At 39.0% G+C, this 24,957-nt stretch overlaps 1 protein-coding gene across 15 annotated transcripts in view; it reads left to right on the forward strand.

Moving 5' to 3' along the window:
• adgrl2a (adhesion G protein-coupled receptor L2a) overlaps positions 1-24,957 on the forward strand; it is a 96,167-nt gene that overhangs the window by 26,055 nt on the left and 45,155 nt on the right. For all 15 annotated transcript variants that reach the window (XM_036007092.1, XM_036007105.1, XM_036007102.1 and 12 more), the window contains one exon: positions 13,752-13,965. In XM_036007092.1, coding sequence (XP_035862985.1) covers positions 13,752-13,965 — 214 coding nt within the window. The remainder of the gene's footprint in view (positions 1-13,751; positions 13,966-24,957) is intronic.

The raw sequence follows: 24,957 nt of genomic DNA on the forward strand, positions 1-24,957 counted from the left end.
TTGCCGAAGAGTGGTAGAATTACAGTGCGGCAGAATTAGAGAGCAGAGCAAGGATTCTGTGTCAAGAGGTAGGAACGGCAAAGTTTGCAACATGCAAGACAGAGTGGCAAGTATATATCGGTAGAAAATGTGTCTGTTACATTTTCTGGTTTTGATGCACCCCACCTTATTGTGATCAACTGTTTTGAAATGGCCAATGTTAAGTAGGTCATGGAGACTTTATGTAACAATGATTCAACAACAGTTGTGTGGTCTCCAGATGTTATCATTCCATTACTATGGGTCCTGTGGTGGTTGTGTCTGTGAGGTGAAGGGTACATAAAGAGTTGGCCATGAAGTAAACGCTGCGTTTCACTGGCAGAACTTGTTTGAACAAGTCTGACACAGAGAATTTCTGTTCCCTCCGTACACCCTGAAACCACACTATTGTTTCTCCTCAAAGCTTGAAATGTTTGAAGTACTTGAGATTTCTCAAGGGCAACAGGGAAGGGCACCTTTTTAAAAGTCGTCTTTTTGTACCATGTGAAAGGAAAAGAGAAAAGACTTAAAGCCTTCATCTCAAAGTGAATGGAGTGAAATAGACAATCAAGGTGTTCTGAAATGTAATTATGGGAAGTAAAAGCCCAGGGCTTATTGTGAGACAGGAGGACCTACAAGAACAGGATCCATCACCTCCCAGTGCTGTGCCACCACCTATTTGCTCAGGTTAGCCTCTTTTTGTAACCATGAAAGCATATTTATATAATTTTAAAAATGTCTTCTTCTTTTCTTGCCCTCATGTCACACTTAACTGTATTAGGGCAGGCTGTTAGGGGCCATGGGAAGCAGATTAGTATCTAGCAGGCAAATCCAATCAGATAAACATTTGTTGTTTGTGCATGTTATCTTAAAAAGAAAAACTTCAAAATACTATCTGTCAATGTGTGAAGCCGCGGACAGTAGGCCTGTTCTTTTGAAGTACTAATTTGTTACAGAGTTGTGTCCATGGAAAATATTAGTACCCCACTGTGGCGCCACACTCCAGTTCCCTGACTACTTAATTTGGTAATTAAGATACTTTGAAAAGGCTGGCCCTTAGCTAATTTGTTAAAAGAAACAAATCATTTCTTAGGTAATTACTATATGCAACACTTATTTGCCTATTAAGCTTGGTTTTTACAGCTTCCAATTTATTTCATATTGGAGACAGCACTAAAACAGTTAAGGCTAAAGGGGTGAATTTATCCTTTGTCTCGTGTGTCTTTTGTAAACAACTTCTGTCGGTTTTGTCTTTCCACCTCGCGCTTGATGTCATCCTGGTTGTTTGCGGCAGACTGTGGAATCTGGCTTCCCATGGAGCCAGGCAGGCGTGGGGCCTGTGTACGAAGGCCCACCATGCTGTCATGTCTCTTTCATCGCCAGCCAGGCTTGGCCAATAAGGAGATAAGGAGACAATGACTGGGAGAGCAAGCAGTGGCAAGGTGTAACCACAGCCCCTGGGTCTCCTCCCTGCCGAGCACTTCAAATCCTCATTAGGATTTTCAGCAAAGGAAGGAGGGATTTTCTGGATTAGGGCTGTGTCACTGGTGGCTCCAGGTTGGTGTTTGTCATGCAAGAGCATAGCGGAGCTCTTGACATCTTGCCACCCTCCTCCCTCCACCCAAACACAGACCCTTCCTTCACCTGGCTACTGAGGCATTTAGAAGATGTTCCACTAACCCAGAATGAATGAAGCTCATCATTATTAACTCACTGCCCTTGCCAAAGGTTTTTAACGCCATCCTAGTGGCCTATGTTAGGTGTCTGTGGGTTTGGACTGCTGCATCAGCATTCTTTATTTATGCAGAGATAACCTTGAGAAGCATCATTAGTTTGTTGTGTGCTGTCGCCGTCCATAACTCATGCTGGGATCTCGGCCGTGACACCGATGCGGCAGTTCAGACAGGAGACACGGTGCATTGTTTAAACTCCACCTGCTCTCCTCCATGTTTTAGTTATAGCAGGGACACTGTATATAGTATTTGATGAGACTATTTATCCCTTAACTTCTAACCTCTTTAAGGTTCCTGAGCTGTATGTTTTTTTTTCTCTTGCAAGGATGTGGCTATTTGTTTAATTAAGTCATGAGTCTTGCAGACTGTGTTGCTTGACATGTTGCTCAACCTCTAACATGGTCCTTAATTGGGTTTCAGACATGTCTAGGAGAGTGGTTCAGCGTGACAGAGCCTCAGACTTAGTGTGAAACCTACCTTCTCCCATCATTCTCGGTGCTGATCTTTGTGGATAATGGGCATTCACATGGATCTCACGAGGCCCTTGCTGGGTGGGATCTCAGGCACCCTAGATTAGTCATCTACCCACATGTCCCTGTCTGCCTTGTATTTTACCGTCATGCTTTGTCTTACTTTGTTCTTGCTCAGGTAAAAACATGTGGGCCCCTAACAAGTATATCCCAAACAATCTACAAAATATGTTCTGATAACCCATCGAGTCTCTTCTCTGAATCACAAATACGGGAAAACTTGTGGTCTATAACCAAAGACGTAATATTCATGGAACATTTATTGTATTGTTCTTTTGTTGGGTGTCTCTGATCGGGCCATGGCAGATGCAACTAGCAGTATGTGGGCATCTTTGTATAAGAGGCTTCAATTTGTCAGAGATATGCCTCCAATTTTGAAGTTGTAGTTTGCTCCTGTGTTCTATATTTGCTACTTATTGTGGAATGAAAAAGTGTCTTTAACTTGCTGCAGGATCAGATTTTAAAGGTTCTGATACATGTAGCGCAAAAGGCATGTGGATTGAGAATATACAGTAGGCCTACCTGTATGAAAACAGAAATAGCACAGGCTCTTTAGTTGTGTAATATTTTTATGTTGCTAAAGCCTGTGTAGTGGACATCAAGGACTGCAGACAGACCTCACGCAAGGACTGCTGATGAAGTCTGCAAGGGGCAGACGAGGAGAATGTTTTTGATTATCCAGTCTAGATGGTATTTCAAACAGGAACCAGCATGTGCACCTCGCGCCAGACGAACGAGCCAGCTCAGCTGGTCAAAGGGCAAATGTAGCTTGGTTTCCTGTTTGCTACTGTAATACTGTGGAATTTTAAGGTGATTAGATTGCAGTGTTCAGGTCACATGGAGTGCAGCATTGCAATATTTACTAGTTACCTAAATAGGCCTCAGCCTTTTCTGTGAATTAAACTAGAGACTGATGTCAACTGTTATGAATGAACTGTTAATGTGCATGCCGTGTCATATTGTGAATAACATGTTTTTATCAATGTGAGCAATTTAGTCCTTCTGCATCATGAATGCGTTAAAGTGGTCTTACAAGAACAGCTATTTATGAAACCATTGAATCATGCCTGTGAGTTTTCCATCCCATATCAGGTGAAATACCTTATGTAAACAACAACAATCTGCAGGTGTTCAAGGGGTATGTAATCACGTTTTCATTGTAAGGATGCTGTTGAAAGGCATGTTCACTGAAGCACAAGAATGTGTGGTTATAGTTCGGATGTCATGCAATGAAAACTGATTGCAGAACTAGTAATGACAGATTCTGTTAAGAGAACATAATTTATCCAAAGGCTTAAGATTTCACAGATTTTACAGTTCACGCCCGAGAGTCAGATGCAAGATATCCCTGCTTGCCCCTAGCAGAATCCTCTTTGTCCTCTTGCTTTCAGTCCTGATTTAGAGCAGCTATAAATCCTGAAGAGGCTTCTGTAAATGAGGGGTGGTGAAACTACGCCCATAAATAAAAAGAATTTAGAACCATGGCCTTTTGAAGGAACTCTGAGTGCCCATTTATGAAGCTTGTTAACTTACAGAGTTTCACTGGTACATTTAGTATTTTCCCCTTTTGTTCAAACTTCTTATAGCTTTTTCATTGTAGTGAAGATTGTCCAAAACCTGCTTGACCAAAGCCAGGCTGCTAAAATATGCTTTGAGTCAATAATAAAGTTGTTTTGGCTCATTAGGTCATTAGAGCGAAGAAGTCATTAAGTGCGGGTTTACTTGGCTATCAAACATAACACACGTCAGGTCAGGCCATCTGTGCTCTGGTAGATCACTATGACTTGACCGCGTGTGGCTCGGCTTTTGACCTTCTGAGTCATAATGACCCCTGAGTGCGTCCGTATGTCAAGGTTGTGGGCCTCTGCTCTTAAGTCCTCCTTCTCAAGGGAATGATGGGCTGAAGAAAATACCAAAGACAGATTTCCCACGTGCAGAGGTTGCAAATCAAACATTAAATGACATAAGTCATTTTGAATCAACCCCAGCGTTCTTTATAATACTGACTCAGCCCAGCTGGACCATTGCCTCTTGCTTAATAGTTGCTCTTGTACCCTAATTTCCATCACACACATACACACAAACCAACAAGTCTCCAAATTGTTTTTAAATAGCCAACAAGCAATAATTAAGGCTGAGATGTATGAGAGACATCTGATAAATCCTTAAATGAGACATGCTGTGACATGTAAGGACTGGAAACAGATGGAGGAGTGAAGCAGGCTAAGTCTGTGGACTTGATTCAAAGGAGGTTAATCCAAATCTGAAAGTTTCTAGTAAACAAAAAAATGTTGCGGGGGGAACCTTCTTTTAAATGTTATAACAATCAGTTCACTGAAGGAAAAAAAATACATATGAGATGGAAGGTCATCGAGATAATATTCAGCTCTAGAGTATAATGAATAGCAGCCAATAAATCCTTGAAACAAGAGTAAAATTCAATTTTCGCTTGGCCAGCTTTCTCTTATGAGATTGAATCCTTGAATAGCAGGAAATCTAAAGATAATAGTCCCTTGATTTAAAAAAAATCCTTTATCAAAATAAATAAATAAATACTACTGTTTCATTTGTGTTGCATTTGTCCGAGAAGTACTCTGTAGGTGTGCAGAATATGTGCATAACCTTGAGTGAGTGTGCTGAAGAGACAAAAGCCTTGGAGGCCAGTGTGAGTAAAATAGCATTCTGCCACTTAACAATCCACCTAACCAAGAAGACAGCAAGTCTGCAGTCTAGTCTGAATAAGAGCTGCATAAAGAAATTCAGTTGGAGCAGCAGTCGTGTCATCAGGGCATGACTACCCGGTTGGTCAGGGAATTTAAATGCCAGGTGGGGGTCAGTTGCAGCACTAGCTGAATAATGTGGCACAAATGCATACACATGAGAGCCGAGTCTCGGGAAGAGGAACCACTGCTGTGGTCTGCTTGAGGAAGTGCACTTTGGGAATGCAAACCAAGCAGATGGACCCTTCTCATTTGTGTGTGCACTGCCACTGGTGACCCATTGGGAAATGCTTCCTTATTGAATCGAGGAGCATCAAATGCTTCATTGGAGCAGAGAAGGAAGTCTATCAAATGTATCTGAGTCCATCTTTTTTTCATTGTTTGTAATGGAAGCTGTGAACATAATATGGACCAAAGGAAGAGCTGACAAGCACATAGCAAATCCAGTCTGAAATGTCTTTGGCAACAAAAAAATCATGTTTAAACTCTGGATCATTTGATATCTTCTGAAAAAATGTCACTGATAAGCCTGAGTAATGAGGTCCAAAGAGCTCACTGCGGCTAAAAGGCGCCATGACTCTTAGCAGGAACTGCACTTTATCAATTCTCCTTGGTAATGACTCATAGGATCAGTCCACTACTAATTAAACAAAACACATTTAAAGTGCAGCCAGCCCACTTTCAATTTGCACAATTTAAACTGTAGGGTTATATAATTTCTTAATTTAGTGTGGGTTTGAAAGATGCTCACCTCCTGAATTTTTGGATAGGAACCAAATTTACCTCAACGCTGTTATAATAAAATGAGCACAAAGCCTTGACCTATCCTTGAAAATTTGAAAATGTATTGTAATTTAAGACTCAAATTTACCAGTGACCATTTGTTAAGAACATAATTTACTGTTTGATGGTGATTGCAGCCATTTCATTACCAGAATATGTCCTTGCTTTTTTGTGTGACCTAAAAAAAAGCACTCCCCCATTCTCTCTCTCACATACACAAATACACACACACGCCGCCTGGCCCCAGGGCTATCCGATATTAGACAGTGAGATGACATTGTGTGCTTGTGCGAGTGCAGTCAGCCGACATGTGCAGATGATATGAAGTCAATAATGCATTATGAAAAAAAAGTGGATTTATGACCTTGATGAGCCCCATAGAGCTTAATTAGGCCTTAAGGTTGATTTACATACAAGTGTACATGGAATTTGATGAGGCTGTGTTTTCCTGCTGGTGCAGTGCATTTTCATTTTGTCTTGCGGCACCACTTGATGCCTTGTATTTGTTCAAATATTTCCAGATTAGAAAGAAAAAACATAAACCTTTCTTGGTTACCAGACTTTTCTGGTGTCTATGTTTTTTTGTTTTTTCTGAACACAGTAAAATCAAGTACTAAGCTACAGGATCATATTTCTTTTCTGTGCAGTGATGGCATTTCCTGTGCAGTCTTATGTGTCTACAAGTGCTGGTTGAGGATGAGGAATAGAGAGAAGGTTAAAAAAAAGTATCTGACAGGGTGAAAAAGGCTTTAAGAAGCTCTCTTTTATACCAAAAGGCTGGAATAAAATCTCCTTTTTTATGGCGTCTATTCAGAGAGAAATGGCAAGATCTTTTCCAGTCATGTACCTATATCAAAGATGCTCCTGATAGCCCCCCTACTGTTGCTATGGAAGTAGCGGAGATGTAAATGAATTGGATGGTGGAGAATACAAATGAGGTTGGAATGCTCGTTCCCCTGCTGCTCTTTGCCTCTTCTTCTTCTCCCAATATCTCTCTCTCTGTTCCTGTCTCCCTCTCTCTGTGCAAGTTGGTTTCAAAGACCTAACATTAACTAGTATTCCACATATTTTGACACAACATAATGACATGGGATCTTCTTTTTTATGTCTTTTTTTTTAATGGCTTCAGATCATTTTTTTTTTTAAGCAAATCCTTTGTGCAAATTCCTTTTTTTCAGTCTGGCACTGTGCATTGTGCTGATGGATGGATGAAATAAGAATAGAAAAATCAATAATTTTTCCCTACAGAATAACTTTTCCCCTACAGAATAACTCACTGATTATCTCTGATTTAAATACAAGCTAAGATGTCATGTCAGTGTAATCAGCACCACATAAGTCATAGTTTCAACATCAGTTGTCAAAGAGTTTAATAATCTACAGATGTTATGGGCTACAGAGGAGAAACAAACCTCTACATAAGTGACTGTTGTATGCTGTTAGCCATGGCCAAACAATGACATCAGCTTTCAACACACAAAGTGGAAAAAAAATAGAAACACAGTATTCAGTTAAAGTTAAAGTTAAGAAATTCAAAAGAATAATATCTGTCAAACCAGTAGTGTAATTCTTTTTCAAAATGGCCACACAAAGTCAGCAGTCTACCTCGTACCCTGCTGTTTGCAGGATATATGCAATATTTTCCTTTTTCTCCTCCTCTGTGTAGACCCGACTTCTTAAGAATACATGCTGTTGTAAAGGATATCTCTGGATTATAGAATCAGCACTGTGGGAAGAGTCTTGACTTAAAGGTTTCTTTTCCTTCACAGACTTCCTTTGCTTGTACCATCGCGGGGAGGGGAGGGGAGGGGGGTGGGGGTGGCAGAACTTGGAGGACTCGAGCTGCGTTTCCTGTGGCTCCAAGCTAATGCTATAGGCCACACTTTTCTTTCACCCTAAATCCACCCAGCAAGCGACCTTGTCGGCTCAGGAGTGCATAATAATGGCGGGCCAAAGAGAGATGCTAGCTCATTTACAAGCAGCTGTTTAGCTCTCGTCAGAACAAAGGAAAATCAAAGGGCTGCGTTAATGGTAGTTGACAAGCATCGGGAGCGTCCCCGTCACATTTCTCATCAGCTCTCGACATAAAAATTATCTGGTTTCACATCAAAATAATCTGGATACCTCTTTTGTGCTCTGGCCACAATGATGGCAGCATGAGTGGCTGAATAGGCCTTTTGATCAGCCTCTGCTTTGCCCCTGGACTAACTCTGGAAGATGTGTAACTCAAGTTACAAAGAGTAATTTTAATATGAAAACCATTTACTAGAGGCAAGACAGTTCTGATGAAAAGCAGAGTAGTTTTTTATGCTGCATAATCAGCCCTAGACAACAGTGAAGTACTTTTATTTAATTGAGAAAGACTCAAGTTTGTTTCCCTCATTAAACATACGGCTGTTTCAAAAGCTGCATTTAGCTGTGTATACTCTACATTTTCTTTATGTCTGTAGTATGTATGTTACTTTGTGGTTTGATCATGGTAATGGCTAGTTCAATTCAATTCAATTTTATTTATAGTATCAAATCATAACAAGAGTTATCTCGAGACACTTTACAGATAGAGTAGGTCTAGACCACACTCTATAAAGCCCCAGCAATTCCAATAGTTCCCCCAAGAGCAAGCATTAGCAGTGACTATTGCGACAGTGGCGAGAAAAACTCCCTTTTAGGAAGAAACCTCGGCAGACCCAGACTCTTGGTGGGCGGTGTCTGACGGTTGGGGTTATGACGGTACAGGATGTAGCGTGGCACAGCAGAGCATGGGTGGACGCGGTGGACGCAGCAGGACGTAGCCGGGCATTGCAGGGAATCGCAGAGCGTAGCAGGGTGTAGCAGGTCCATAGCCACAGCTGCACCCAAGACCCAGGTCTTGGTGTCGCCCTAATCCGAGGCGATGTTCTGGGCGAAGAAGAAACATAAGGACTCTGGGGAGTAAACTCCCCAGAGCTAGGTGAGTAACAAGCACTTCTGAGACAGGATGTGCATAAAAGGAAACAAAAGAAAAGAGCGTGTCATAAGAAGGAACTTCCTCGGCAGTCTAGAATTATAACAGCATAACTAGGAGAGGCACTATATTATTGATTATACGATAGGTAAATCTGATGACTGTAAAGAGAAGCAGAGAGTTTCATAGTTTCATGGGACTACATGGGAGAAGCTCCCTACCTACATGGCTCATGAAGATCCTAATGACTCCTCGTTTGTGTGAAATAGGAAGACATTTTGTTCATTACCTCTGCTTCAGTGGCACTAATATCCTACCAGATGGTCACTTTCCAATTGATTTGGCTCATCTGTGGAAAAAAATGAATTAAAACATTACAGCACCAAAGAGACGGCGCATAATGGGTCCACTTTACATATGGGAGTTTCTTGCAGTTCTTCAGCTGCAGATTCTGTATGGGCCTAATGTAATCACAAATGTTACATATGGTAGTAAATGCCAGTCTGGGAAGCCTTGAATAGAGGTTCCTCATTGGTGTAATAAAGTGTTATAACCCATGGAAATAGAGGTCCTGTGTACCGATCAATGTCAATTACGACCACGTGATAACAGCATGTACAAGAAGCACGTGTCAAAAGGTTGAGTAGTAATGTGCTTTAAAGAAGCCAAAACAGCTGCTTTCTAGCGGACAAAACAAAAATTGGATCTAATTTTAATTTCAGCGTGTAGGTTGTAAAATATGCAGTGTTTTTCTTTCAATGTAATTTTAGTCTGTGGGTGGAAAGAAAGAAAATGGGCCTGACTGCTTTGCTTTTGTGCAATGGCACTGATCATTGCTCAGCTCAATGCTTGCTACATAGCTGATGAAGAGGAATTGAAATGCTTTTCTGGCGGTAATGGTGATAGTGGGTGGGATGAATGCCTGATAAGTGTCAGTATGGCCATGATAAGGATCTGACCAGTAATGTCTCCATTGCACCATGTTGCTATTGTCACAAGATTGAGCTTTCCACATGATATTTTATTGACCATGCCTTGATCTTTTGATCCCTGGTGTTTAATTAGTGCAGAGAATGTAAAACTCCTTATTTTCTGGGTGTTTGTCTTTCCAGTCCTTGTCATTGGTTTGGATGTACCATCACAGAGTGAAGGTACATCAAAGCTAGTAAAATAACATCTCATATTTCAAGGAGGTGTCTGAAGTATGTGCTACCTGCGACGAGGAGGGTGCTGAGTTTCCCTTTGAGTCCGTGTGCATGTGTGAGACAACCTCAAACGAACACAAGTAAAAAATCCTCTCAGTTGCAGGCATGTGGTTCTGTTTTTGCACCCATGCACCAGTGGTGTGCTCTATGTGTGGTGCCATTTTGTTTGCTCAGCAGCCTTTTCCCAATGGTAGAAAGCTCAGAAGTAAAAAGCCTCCCTGAAACACGATATAGCAACAAGTGCTCCAATAAACTGTTGAGATCTTTCTCGGTAAGATTTTAGAAGACTTATCAGAAAAAGTGAAAAGGAACATCCAGCACATATTGATATTCTCGACATGATTTATTGTTACCATATGGAAAGCAAATCATTTTCATATCATGCATTCCCTAAATAATTATGCTAATGACCCCATGAGCATGATAATGATTACTTTTCTGGCTCATCTGAATAATGAATTTATGTAGTTAACTGAGACAGTAAACATTGAATTTTGTCTATGTTAGATTCACTGTGATCACATTATTCTGTTGTAATTGCAATGCATCACCGTGCCAGAACATGATCAATGGTGTTTTGGTGGCTTTATAATATCTTAATGGCAACTGAGGAAGAGGATTTATTTGAAGTAGTCACATAAACCCTCCATTATACATTATAAAAGAGCTTATACAAAAAGCAGATTTTGATTTGTCAGTATAGCAGTGTAAATCATTATTTTCTTTAGCCTGTTTTGACCAATGGATATGTCTGTACATGAATGTTGCAGATGAAACAAATTTTTTTGGGTATCATAAAATATTTTCTAATCAATCTGCAAAATGAAATTGAATACTTGTACAAAACATTAGAGAAAACACACAAACATTGCTGACCGAATTGTAGACATTGAAATAAGGACTTGCATTTATTGTTTAATGGACTATTGTGTGTCCCTGTATAGATTTGTCTGTCACTCATCTCCCCATGTACCAAAAATACCATCCGACACCAGGGTGAAAAGTAGTCCAGCCTCTGGCCTAATCAATGGAGAGAGGTTTTTTGGAGGTTGTTTACGAGCGTGCTTTTGGTCCATGATGCACAAACCCAGCTGGTGAATAAAGTGTGCTAAGAGGATGGCAATTTTGTTTGATTTCCAGATATCTGAACACGAAAATGTACCGTATTACACGGTCTGTCATCAGCATGGTTGAAAAGTTGCTAGTGCATTTCAGTAGGAGTCTTACAGTATTCTTGAGCATACATGTATCTCCTCATTGCTCCAGTCTCTGTTTTCCTACTTAAGCAGAGAGACTGCTTCAGTTCTAAATCATAAAACCAGAAACTGAGATTGTAAAGGCTCTGCAGAGGGATTTCAGTGTTATAACAGTGTTCCTGGGACACAGAGCATCAGTGGGTTGGCTGCGGATTTGGAGATCAAACTCGGAGGTCTTGCACATGGCCAAAAAAACAGTTCACTTCCAGCCACAAAATAAGCCAGTGCAAGAAAATGTATCCCACCTAGCCATATGTAAAGGCTACCCAACTGATCCACGTGAGGTCTATTTTTCCTCTATAGTAAGTCGAGCTCGGATTCAGTCGATTTAATAGAAAGAAATGTACTTTTTTTCAAGAGTTGAAGATACTTGTATATGAATAATATATGCAATGGATGTGTCTCCATTATAAATCTGCCATTTTCACGTCATGTTTTGAGAATAGGAATTGTAATGTGGCATTGACTGATGTTTTACATAGATTCTTATAGCTACTACACATTGTATGGCTGACTTTTGATGGAGTTATGCTGAAGTGCACTGACATGAACTCAAGATTGGCTGTCAAGTCCTGTTCCTAACATGCCATGTTTTCATTTTTTCCCCCACTTGGGCTTTTTCTTTCAAGCCAACATCACTGATAAATTGTTTATCACCTTAAGCATTTCTTTTTGACTCCAGAGAGAAAAGGGGCTGCAAAAATGAAATATGGCTGAAACCTATCATAATTGAAAGCCTTTCTTTTTTCATGCTTATTGGTCACATGAGAAAGTTTGCTGTCAAAAAGAGCAAGTAGAGGAAAAAAGATTCATCCCTGATGATTGTATGCTCCCAAACAACTGAAGTCTTATTATAGAGGTTAGATAGGCAAGCTACCCTCCTCCATACAGATATATCCTTTGTTTACCCTGAGCTCCTTAGAAGTCGGACTTTCACCTGATTGGTGCACAAACGGAGGATCAGGCAATACAAACTGACATTTATCTTTCTTTGTAAAACACCACAGAAGTATTTGCTGGCGAGGGACACAATACAGAATGCAAATTTCTTGCCATTATAGCATAGCATTTAATCAGACAAAGATAATTATATTGGTAGTTAATTGATGAAGCATCCAATAGGGTAAAATGAACTCGGCCTTTCCAGGCCAATTTAACAGAGCTGATGTCAGTGGCTTTAAGTAAACTGTTGCCACACAAAGAACATCTCACAGGATGACTCATGAAAAGAAAAAAGTGCTTTGTAATTATAAACAACTCTGCATATGGATTGGTCCGACTTGTCCAGTTGCCAAACAAATTAGCGCATGAAAAGTAGGAGCGACACTCTTTTTTCTTCTTCTTTCTCCTGTGACTGTGAACTAAACCTCATTAGGGAAATAGAGGCTTTGGAAACACTAACAACAGCCATCAACCAAGTTGCAGGTAGCAACACCATTATTTAAAAGGCTCAAAGAGGTGACAGAGTGAGCACTGCATGCAAGGAAGCTGTAGTTATTATTCAGTGCCGCCAGTGGTTTAGTCAAAGTCCACAGAGAGGCAGCTGGCAATATTCTTAAGGTCTATGCCGTTCTTGCCAATACTTGCCATGTCGCTCTGACCAAAAATATCCCGTATTGGGATTGCTAAAGTGTATGTATGTAGTTCACTTTACTTTTGGCATCGCAGAAAGCCACAATATTGATTTATTTTCTATTTTTCCTACCCCCACACCCTCTCTGACAGACAGACAGACACACACACACACACACACACACACACACACACACACACACACACACTCACTCACTCACTCACTCACTCACTCACTCACTCACTCACTCACTCACTCACTCACTCACTCACCCTCCCCCCGCCCAGTCTCTCAACTGCCCACCCTTTGATTGTCAGTACTGCAAAGTGGATTAAATTACACTCATGTTGTACATATGCTTGTTGTACTTTTTCATTTTGGGTAGAAAAATGAGTCACCACAAGGCGCTAGTGATAGACTGTTCCTATACTGAAATAATACACAGGACAGCAGTATGACAAAGAAAAAACAAAAAAGCATTACATAATGAGTCCTTAATGGAGTTATATTTTTTTACCATCACATCAGCTGTTGGGTTTGGTTTTTAGTGTATCAGTGTGCTTACTGTACATAGACAGTCATGAGGGGTTACCATGCTACATTTTAGCTGACAAACTAGACTTTTATGACAATTATTGATTTTCTGCAGGACCGGTTAGGCATGGGGATGACATACTAACACTATTAGCCCACTGGTGCGGTGGAGATCTGAAATGTTCACTCAATATACTGATCTATGTCAGGATAGTAGTCCAATCCTCAGTTCACTATCCACATATCAGCGTGATTCGTCTTGCTAAACAGTTACAGACTTTTCAATAAAAAGGAATGAACATGCACATAAATGCTGCTTTTATGTATATCCAGCACATCCAGCTCTGATATCCTGTGTCTTCTGCCTTCATACCGTCTTCCTCTGGTTCAGCTCAACTACACATCTCCCTTCGATTTGAACTGATAGAGCTCTTTCTTTTTCTCTTCTTCCTCAGGGTTTAGTCGAGCTGCCCTGCCATTTGGCTTAGTGCGGAGAGAGCTGTCTTGTGAGGGTTACCCCATCGATCTGCGGTGCCCAGGAAGTGATGTCATAATGATCGAAAGTGCCAACTATGGCCGAACAGATGACAAGATCTGCGACGCTGACCCTTTCCAGATGGAGAACATCAACTGCTATCTTCCAGATGCCTACAAGATCATGTCACAAAGGTAAAACTGCAGACATCTCTGTGCAGCACCAAAACAAATGATTACAAAATGAGGTAGCTGCCAAAGTTACATGACCCTTAGAAAATAATTGACAGGGCTCAATAGTAGCGGTTGCCTAGTTGCCCTGAGCAACCAGATATAGACCTCTGTCAACCATTTCATTTTTTTTTTTATTGCCCTTGTTGGCACCTAGTTTTCTTATGCTTAAAAAAAATCCTCTGCATCCCTTGGCTATGGACTAAAATCTTCCACCAAGGAAAAGACGGCTGCCGTCGGATTGATTTACTCCATCGAATGTAGCAAAAGTGAATCTAAGAAAAAGGCAATAGTAGCCTGTCAGCATCAATAACCTACATGACATTAATGTAAGCACCTACTGAGACAGTCAAACCTGAATAAAAGAAAATGAGAAACTTCACCAGAACTTGGGAGGTAAGCAGGGCTGATAAATAGAAGAAAGCAGATTAAGAAAACTAAAGTAATCAGGGTCAGAGAGCAAAGCAAAAAACTCACTATGGACACCAAATTCATATTACAGAATATGAAAATAACAAATTAACCTTTCATTGACATTCACAAAAACAAAAAACTATTGACTGACATGACTGACAAACTGCAGATCTGATCCGGCTTGCAGGAGGTAATTATTCTATATATTGTAATTTACTCTGTTGAATACATTACCTTGCAAATGTGCATTCTAGATTAAATATGCTAACATTAGACTATCACTGTTAGCTTTGCTTTGCCTTATTAGAGAAGCTGAGCAACTAGCTAGCAAAATCCATTTAGTGTGTGTGTGTGTGTGTGTGTGTGTGTGTGTGTGCGTGCGTTACACAAAGACAAAGAGGAAAAAAACAAGTTTGTGTAAAATATGTTTAACCATTTTTGGTATGATTAGTTAATATCTCATCAATCCAATCATAAATTATTATAATACAGAAACCATCCTCTCAAATTTGGCCACCAGAAACTAATGGCTGTTTGCCAGCTGCACGTACCTTCTGGCTTCTGATATAAAAAAGTTGACTTATTGTGGTCATGTTGAAAGGATAGGTGGCAATCTGCTATAGCTTTTATAGATTAGTAGATCAAACTCAGAGGAATACATTTTAGCCATTGTCTTGTTTAATGCAGAACATTTACAAAAAATTTGTAGTTTTATTAAACATCAGCTATTTGGATTCCAGATGCAGTGTCATACCTACATCTTGCCGTTCAGTGCAAAATGTGCTTCCATCAGAGCATTTCCCTGTGGTGGTAAATAATAATTACAATAATAAGTACATTGACTCAAATACTGTAGATAAGTACAATTGTAAGTAATTTTACCGTTACTCCACGACAATTCGGTATTCAAGTATTTTACTTTTTCCTACTAATTATTTAAAAGCTATAGTTCTTTTTCATATTTAGATTTTACTTACAAAGCTTTGGATCATTTTATAAAATACATTGCACTGTTAAAGATTAAACTACCCTGCAGTGTATAAAATAATAAAGATAAACTTGCTCTAGCTCGACCGACTACAACATTAGTTGTAGTACTGATTACATGTTAATGCATTAATTATAATATATAATGATATGATGTAATTTATTTATTTTTTTTTAAATCTGCACGACTACTTTTAAATTTGAGACTTCAAGTAAATGATGTTTTGTGTGAAAACTTCTGTACTTTGACAGTACTTGAGTGAGTACTTTTGTCCTGTTGTATTGCTGCTTTTACTTAAGTAAAAATCGGAATACTTCTTCCACTACTGGCATTTCCTTAACTTTAAGATACTTAACCTTTGGTAAATCCTGTTGGTCAGATTAGGGGAATGCCTGATTTACAGATTGATTACTGTCACTGACCACCGAGATGTCCCACATTTTAAAGCCACTGTCTCTGTAGCTATCATCCATGTGCACAGAAGGATGATTTATTGTGGAAAACAAACCCACGGAGGTGCATGGCACACACGCAACTCAGTAGGGTTCCACTGGTAACACCGTATACATGAGACCAGTTGTCACATAGGGATGCCATGTGAGCTGGTGCAGTGTACGGGATGGAATGACATATGAATGCCACAGAGAGAGAAATTGGATGGTATGAGACCGTCAGCAACTCTGGCAAGCCGCCTTGGGAAATAAAAAAAATAATGAAATAAAACAGTAGAGCCCTTGTATTCAGGGGGTTTATTGTCAAGCCCTGTTTGATGAAGTCAGATAGCTGACTCACATTGTCTGTCTTGAAAGGCTGCAGCCTGCCTGCTCCCCGCTTGTGGCCCTGTGTATTACGCTGCCCTCAGCCTCGCTCGTACAAAAACTCGCTCGTACAAAAACAGCACAAATACTGACCCAGCAGGAGCCACCTGACAACAATCCAAAACAGTCTTGTAGAAACGCACTCCACCAGCGTCTGTAGAGGACTCTGGTTCATTCCTCATATGCATATCCTGAGAGTGCCAGAGGCCGTTGTTCAGATGTTATTTTAAATGTGTTTTTAGCATTTCAGTCACTGCTGAGCTATTGTACTCAGAGCAAAGAGAGAAATATGTGTGTTCCAAGAAAACGTCTTGTGATACAAAAGTCAGACGTGTGGGTTAAAAAATCAAACAAAAAAGAACCTGCCAAGAGTTCACATCCGATACCGTAGAAATAAATCCAAAAGACATCTACTGATAAAACAACAGTGATTGACATATATTTACATAAAGTGGCATACATAGATAATTTCTTTGTCAGTGTAAAAGTTCTTGTGATATATATCACCAAGTGTGAGAGCAGATTAATGTTATTATTTATGTGAACTTATAGATGTTAGATATTTTACATATATACTATATAGATATGTTATGTATAGGTCTATGTCATAAAAGCACTGTTTTTGTAATCAGTGCAGAAATTTAAAACTGTCCACTGTCATGGAAATAGATTCAAGGACAGCTTGACAAATGTCCAAGATTGCATATGGGACTAATTAGGGATTTTTTTCATCATCTCTTGTCCATTTATTTACAGAAATAGACTAAATAGGAAGCAAATGTAATGCCTCTGCTGCCAAAAATAATTATCCTCAAACGAGAAATGTGGGGAACTTTTTTTGTGCCTATTTGGAATGTAATGTTTGTCTCAAGGTCTGAGCCCTTCACTTCTCCACAAGTCAAAACTCATGGTCTGCGCTCTGGCTGCTGCTGTGGCTAACCCAGCTGAAAATTTCCATATGTGGGGCAACCCACTACACACACTATGTAAGGAGAAAAAAAAAAGTAGTTCCTCCTGTACAGTCCACTAAGAAAGGATTGAAGAGACAACATTATTTGTTGCCCTAATTAGTCTGTCCTACTAATTTAAGTGTGTGGGAAAAATCACATTAGCACTTGGGTGGAAAACTGTGCTCACTTTTTAAACATCCGAAATTAATGTGATCCTGAAGTGTGGAGAATTGGATTGAGGCTTCACTGAGTTTGATAGATCCTGTTGGCACTCCAAGTTGTTTTTATATCTGGCTGGCATATTATATTCATGAGCACAATGATTTTATGAAAATAGCCTTAGGATGGTTGTGGCTCAATTAGAACATTCAGCTGCAAGCAATTAGTTGACTCAAGTGGGTGATAATCTGTACAGGAATTTTTCACGTGGACACCTCCCCAGCAGATGTGAAACTGCATGGCAGTACAGTTTGAAATAATTAATTCATTGATAATAATATCCACTGAGGTGATTTTTTTAATGTTCTTCTTCAGGAATTTATTTCTTAATAATTACATTTCGTCATTTGCACTGATGATAATGATGATGATTGCAACCACAACACATTCTTACCACACGTGATATCTTCATTAAAACTGTAATTTAAATCACATTTCAATAATATTGTGTAATACATTTAGTTGTACATGCACTAGTAACCATCTGGTGCTTGCTATTGATTTAAATTTGACCACCAGTCCTTATCACAGTAGCTTGAGGAGTAGTAAAGATGACAATGACACATCTTGACCAATCATTGTCACAAAAAGAACATATTAAGATATGCAGTATGAATAAGTGGCTTATATCTATTGATTTGTCCTTGACTAATGAGCTTCATTGTAAGTATTCGATAACAAGGTCATCGATTGCTGTAACATAACATGGCTGGGCCCTGCCGTGCATGTGGATCATGGGTTTTCCAAGGAGCACATCATTGACAAGAAAGCAGATAGCTCTCTAACAGATGATGCGAAATTCATTAGTGGTGGGATTAGAGGACAGCTAGTTAGTTAATAATGATCATTAAAATGATCATTTGAAAGTTTTTATTTTGTAATGATATAATCAGCTTGAATGTGGCAGATTTTTTGCAAACATTATTAAGTTAATAGAGTTGTTAACAGCTGATTTGTAATGTTAAAATGACCCAGCAATATTAGCATGCAATTGTCAATAAATGTGAGGCAGTTCTGGAGACTAAATGCTGCTGCTCACACTATTTATATCAGTGACAGGACTGCTTGCAAGGCTCTCCGAGGAGCTCCATTGCTGCCGCCTGACAGCACACTGCCTTGTTCTTCCTCTACAGAGTTAGTGTTTATTTAAAGCGCAGCAGATTAAGATTTCATAAAGATCCAGATTCAGCTTGGGGTGTACATGAGTTCATAAGCCACGAAACTGCTCTCTACTCAAGACTATATTGGTGATGATGTGCCAGATTTAAAAGTGTATCAACTGTCATCATTGGTCGTCATTAGCCAAACAGCTGTTTATACCAACAAATACAAATGCCAATAAATATAAATAAAACCCTTTTTCGCTTATTAAAATGTAGGGAAATGGATTTTGGTAGGCTTACCGACAAGTAATTTATATCATGATATATTATTATGACAACGGGGTTGGGCAACATGACAGTATATATTGTGAACAGTCATACCATATTTGCCATAGCACATTTACCGTGGTAGCTATCATTTTAACAATTCTGGATGTACTAGGCCATTGTGGGCAAAGTCAATGTGCAGGACTGCTTTATGGTCATATTATATTTTTGCATCAATGTGATAATTTACCTAGATTTGTCAGATATTTAATTGACTGGATTTGCCCAAAACAGACACTTCTGTATGGTTATTTGTATCCATAAACTCATTTAAGTTTCCAAACAATTTTATATGTCATGATATAAATCAATATCGTAATACAAAACATGTACCGTGACATTTTTAACCATATGTCCCACCCATATTTAACAATATTAATAGTATTAATAATGTAGGCCTATGTGAGATGCAATTTCTTTCACCAATGTTTTAAGTAATACCCTTTAAAACTTTGAATTTCAGATGAATCAAACATCTAAAATCATTATTTAAATGTCCTCAATCCTGCCTGTCTTATAAAAAGGTCCCATACAGTATTCGTCTAAAGTATTCACCCCCTTCGGAGTTTTCATGTTTTATTGTTTTCAAATTAGATTTGATTTGGCTTATTTTGTTTTTACGTCTGATCAACTGAAAATGATTCTTTCAGGTCAAAGTGAAAACAGATCTCTACAAATTGATCTGAATTAATTACAAATATAAAATGTAAAATATGTGTTGGCATAAGCATTCACCACTTTCATGTCAGTTTTTAATAGATACACCTTTAGCAGCAATTACAGTCTTGAGTCTCCATGTCAGCTTTTGTCAATTCTTCCCCATTCTTCTTCGCTAAACTGCTCAAGCTCTTTCCGGTTGCACAGGGATCATTAGCATCCATCCTTTTTTAAATCCAGCCACAAGTTCTTGATCTGGAATCTGACTCGGCCACTCCAGGACAATAAAACTGTTGTTTTTAAGCCTTGTAGCTTTATGCGTGGGTGTGGTAGCATTGCATTTTGCCGTCTTATAAAGGTCACATTTAGACCTGCAAAATGTCACAATAGTATTTCCATTGACTTTAGTGCATGGCAATGTACCTGTGTTGGTTTAAAAATCAATAGGTGAGCTGGACGGATGTGAGTCAGACAGCCTTCCTCCTGAGTCTGTAAGCGCCTGGAATCCCCCCATTGAGCACCATTGGCAGCTCCAGTAAATATAGCATAAACACAAGCATATGACAGTAATTACAAGTTTCTGGGATGTCTTATCCGGATATTGGGTCAGACCTGAAGTTGAAAGCAGGAGGCTAATGGTTAATTTATAACGACCTATTTCCTGAAACACTATTGGGCCACCCCTTTAGAAAATGGTCTAAATATATTGGAGGTGATTATACATCCAGCATGTGTGTGTTTTTGTGTGTGTCCTGTTTGCAACAGATTGTTTCTTTCGCTGCCATTTTGTGGCCCTGGAAATGATTTAATTTTTCAATGGCCTGTCTGCTATCAACAGGCTTGCCTCTTGAGAAAGATGTCTGCCTTGATAATTGTGCCATGAACCTCATCAGCATTTCAGATGAAATGGAGCTAGACGGGTCACTTTGAGTTTAAGAGACACTAATTTGATTGAAATTCAAACTGGGAGCATCAGGAAGTAGATTGTGCCTTTTTCTGTAATGTGCTCCCCTCACTCATGTCGCTTTTCTCCTCCAGTTACACGTCGATTGTTTTCGCTGCTGATGCTATTTTTTATATTCTGAATTACAAATGGCTGCTTAGGCTTCCTGAATGCTATGGAGTGTTGAGGGATAGCAAATTGAGCAGTAGGGGCAAAACAATTTAAGGATTCAGCAATTAAGGAGCATCTTGCCTGGAGTCTAAACTGGCCGTGCCACATGAGCATTGCATGACTTGTCACATCATGAGAGATCCCCATGACTGTCTGTACTAGTTCAATTTAAAAGCAGTGCTTTCAAACATATAAAGACAAGACTACACTATTCTCAATGATTTTTTTGTAAAGTACCAACCCTTGCCTTGGTAGACCAAGCCTATTGCCTACTAAAAGATATTTAGCCTGAGTTTTGAGACCAAAACTGATATTGATATTTGAGAGTTTTAAAATTCAATAGATACATGTTTATATTGGCCAATTCTAACCAAGATGTGTACTGAGCATTTTACAGAAATATAATACATATACATATGAGATATAAAAAACTGGTGAGCAAACCATGTAATGGTGACGCTGTTTCTAAATTCAGATTCCTCAAACATATATATTACCTGACATATCTGCTGATAACAGTATATTTGTGATAAGCTAATACCCACCAGTGTGGCGGCTTCACTAAATAATGTACATTTGTTCATTTTTGTTAAATGTAGATGCATATAGAGTAATTGTAGGTGCATATAGAGTAATTGTAAATTAAATATATTTCAAGCTTAAATTTACACAGGTTTGTCTGTCCAAGCAAAGCTGATCTGTACTCAGCAGCATTTGTTAAAATGACATTGTATCCGTTCTTGGACATGGATTAGTAAATAACAAATTACAGTCTTTTATGGTTTAGGCAGGCTTTAGACTTCAGTAACGGCTTTTACTACATTTGTTAGTGGAAATAGAGTTTGTAGAATTCTACTCAAGTCAATTTATTATTCATTTAGCACATTATCTTCATGTCCAATTATTCCTCTGACATGCTTTATGATGGCAGTGGAAGAGGTTAAATTGCATTGTGGATACATGGTATCAGGAGTGCTATCACTTACACCTTGTTGGCATCTTATCGCACCCCTTCCCGCTGTCAGCAGGGAGTGCTCATTTTTAAAGGAGATTTGCATCAAATCTAAGAAGCATTTTCTGTGACACTCTAATTGTACTGATATCTGCCTCTCCCAAAAGGTCAGAGATGTGATGGGATTACATTTGGGATGCTTCAGCTTGATTAACTGGCTGGTAGAGGAAATGGAGGCAATCAGAGCAGAAAGTAGCTCCATCCTGCCCTTATTTTAAATTTTAAAAATTTAACTATTTTTGAAACTGAAAAATCTGACTATGAATCTTAAAGCAATTGATGGATAGATATAGCTTTAGGATTTTAGCCAATTTGGAATTTAAAACTCTAGTCAAATTCAAAGTGTGGAGTTCTGGAAACCATAGCTATTTTTGTTGCTTTTTAAACTGGACAACCCATTGTTATATCATACCACAGATGTGTTAAACATAGTTGTACCAGTTTGTAAAAAAAATAAATAGCGCACTATATATTTCGTTGATATAAGCCAATACAGAAATATTACCAAACAACTGGGTAATGTCGCTCCTAAAAAAGGCAACTTGCCTTTTTCCAACTGGCTAATTATTCTTTCTATTGCATTACAAGATAAAATAAATTAGCACTCTTTCCACTTTTTCTTCAGTAAAATTCTGTAGAGCAGTCGAGGTATTTATAGAGATAGAATGTTTCACTCTGGAGGAAAGTGGAGAAAAGCTTCCTTTGACTTAATATTCATTATGTACATGATTAATTACTATATAGCCTCAGACTATCAAAAGATAGTCAGAGATATCATATTTTACATGTATTTAATTAGTGTGCACTTTGAGACCTGTGCCCTGGCAGGCCCGAATACTGAACTTTTTATGGGAGGAATTTCAATTACATGCTCTCTCTCAAATTGAGGGCTAGGACTATGCATAGAAGAAGTCATTAGGGCTTTTTCAATTGGTCTCAGGAGATGCCCAAGGTTTCACAGATGAGAAGGAATCAGAGTCACACAATCCCATAGATCAGGGCGCTCCTGCTCCACAGCGCTAAAATTAGGGCAATATATCAGAAAGAGCTATCAACACTTATGTCAACATTGTTTCAAAAGAAATATGAGGTGTTTTTTCCCCACTGCTTATGTCCTGTTGTTAAATACATTTGCCTAAGAAACGATGGCAGGTCTATGTCTCATTGGTGTCATGAATTTTATTTTTGATATCATTATGTTCCATATGCCTAATATAAACCAGTCAGTCATTTCCTGGTCTCATTGGAATCTGTTAGATAAAGCACTGTAATATATATTGCTCCTGCATGATATGCTTATGCATGAGCAAGGGGACAGAATCATCAAAGTGACCATATAATATATGGAAAGTGCTGCAGTCATGAAATATTACCCACAAAAACAAGCAGCGTATTATGGGCCCAGCATGAGGTGCATGTTTTAATTCCAAAACAGTAATTCATTTCCATAAAATCAAATACAATATGCTGCAATTTTCATCTGTTATTATCACACGTGAAGGTCATTAATAAAGTGAAATGCCCCTTGAGACCTCCACTAAACACAGATGCACACACACAGATATAGACCCAAATATGTGTCATTATGGCTCTGTGATATAAAACACTGCTTCAACATTGGCAAAAGTAAAAACAAAAATTCCCTTTTATTTATTTTGGTGGGGAGTGTTCTCTATCAAGTGTATTTGAAAAAAAAGTGTATCTGAAGTATTTTAATTGGCATACATTCTAAGGAGAAATAGAACAAGAGGAAGAGGGAGATATTTGTGCTTGAAAAAAAGAAAAAAGTAATGCCGTTATTGTGATTTATTGGGTTTTTTATTCAAATACAGGAATCGTTTGTTTAAGTTGCTGAATAATGTTTTTGTACTGTAAACTATAAAACCCTGCAGCTACATGGTATGCAGCTAAAATGTGTGTTGTTTTTCAATCTGAAACCTAAACAATTCCCCCACCTGCATCTGTTCAATGCTATACATCCCGACAGTAAGCAACTCTCCACTGTTCCACTGCGCTACCAAATATTATATTAATAACATTCGGACACAGAGCGGTGATTACCTCAGCGGCCCAAAACAAAGCTAAAGCACAATACAATGCAACCAGTAATACATTTTTCAATGATCTGCTGTAAATGGGCGCACTGGTCTGTGATAAGAAGAAAGAAAATATTATCTCTGGTTCTTGCTAAATCAGCAGAACAGAGTTATTGATCTGGCCCCTCACGTTGCCAATAGAATTTTAAGTCCCCTCGGTAGCAAAGATGGCTTGCTGGTGGTATAGATGTCATTATCATGATTTCAGTACAGCAAAAGGGCGGTCACCTGCAATTCCCCCGGCTTCAGAGCACACCGCAGGCTCAATTAGAATGTCTGCTCTCCAGATGTTAAAGGCAGTGACTAAAATAACCTTTTGACACTGCTTTGCATGGCTGGTGAAATGGAAAACAAAATGTATATATGTGATATCTAATAATCCTTAGGTCCTCCATGTGATTTCTCATAATTATATTTAGGGCATCTTGGTTCTTAATGTGTAAAAAAAAATGTGGCACACATTTTGCTATGCACAGAACTCATTCTGGTCATTTAAAAAATGTCTGTGGAAAGATGCATTAATCAGTATTTTGGTATTTCTGTTCTTCCGGTTCAAGAATTGGAGGCTGCAGTAGAAATCATTAATGAGACCTTTGATGGCATTTTGGGTGCAAATTCAAAAGCCTCATCTAGCCACTCAGCATGTAGACCCATTCAGAGAAGGAGCATGCTCAAATCAATAAGTCGGGACATTTGAGTGAAACACAGATTGTTTATCCCATCCAAATGCGCCCCACCAAACAGATGTGGGGGGTCAAATTCCCAAATCACATGAGGTCCCCATGCAATTGTAGTCTGGTGTGAATAAGTCTTCTCTTATACAACAATATTTGTTGCATTGATTCCTGCTGTTCATGTACATTTCACAATTTTTTTTATTCACTGATTTCCAACTGCAAGAGAGTAGTTACATCTACAACAACAACAACAACAACAACACACACACACACACACACACTCTCTCTCTCTCTCTCTCTCTCTCTCTCTCTCTCTCTCTCTCTCTCTCTCTCTCTCTCTCTCTCTCTCTCTCTCTCTCTCTCTCTATCAGGGACCAAACTAAAGAACTGTGTAATTGCAAGATTCATTCAGAAAACCAGGAATGTTATACCCTTTTGGCTAGTTATTGACTAGACAGGTCATTATGGCAAAGTCTTTTGTGGAATCTTTCATTGGCCTTAACACATTCAAACACATAATCCAAGCTCTTAAAAAAAGACACACAGAATAGCACAGAGCACAAAGGACCTCTTTTGCATCA

The sequence above is a fragment of the Sander lucioperca genome, chromosome 11 (assembly GCF_008315115.2).
Source record: "Sander lucioperca isolate FBNREF2018 chromosome 11, SLUC_FBN_1.2, whole genome shotgun sequence".
NCBI classification, from domain to species: Eukaryota; Metazoa; Chordata; class Actinopteri; order Perciformes; family Percidae; genus Sander; species Sander lucioperca.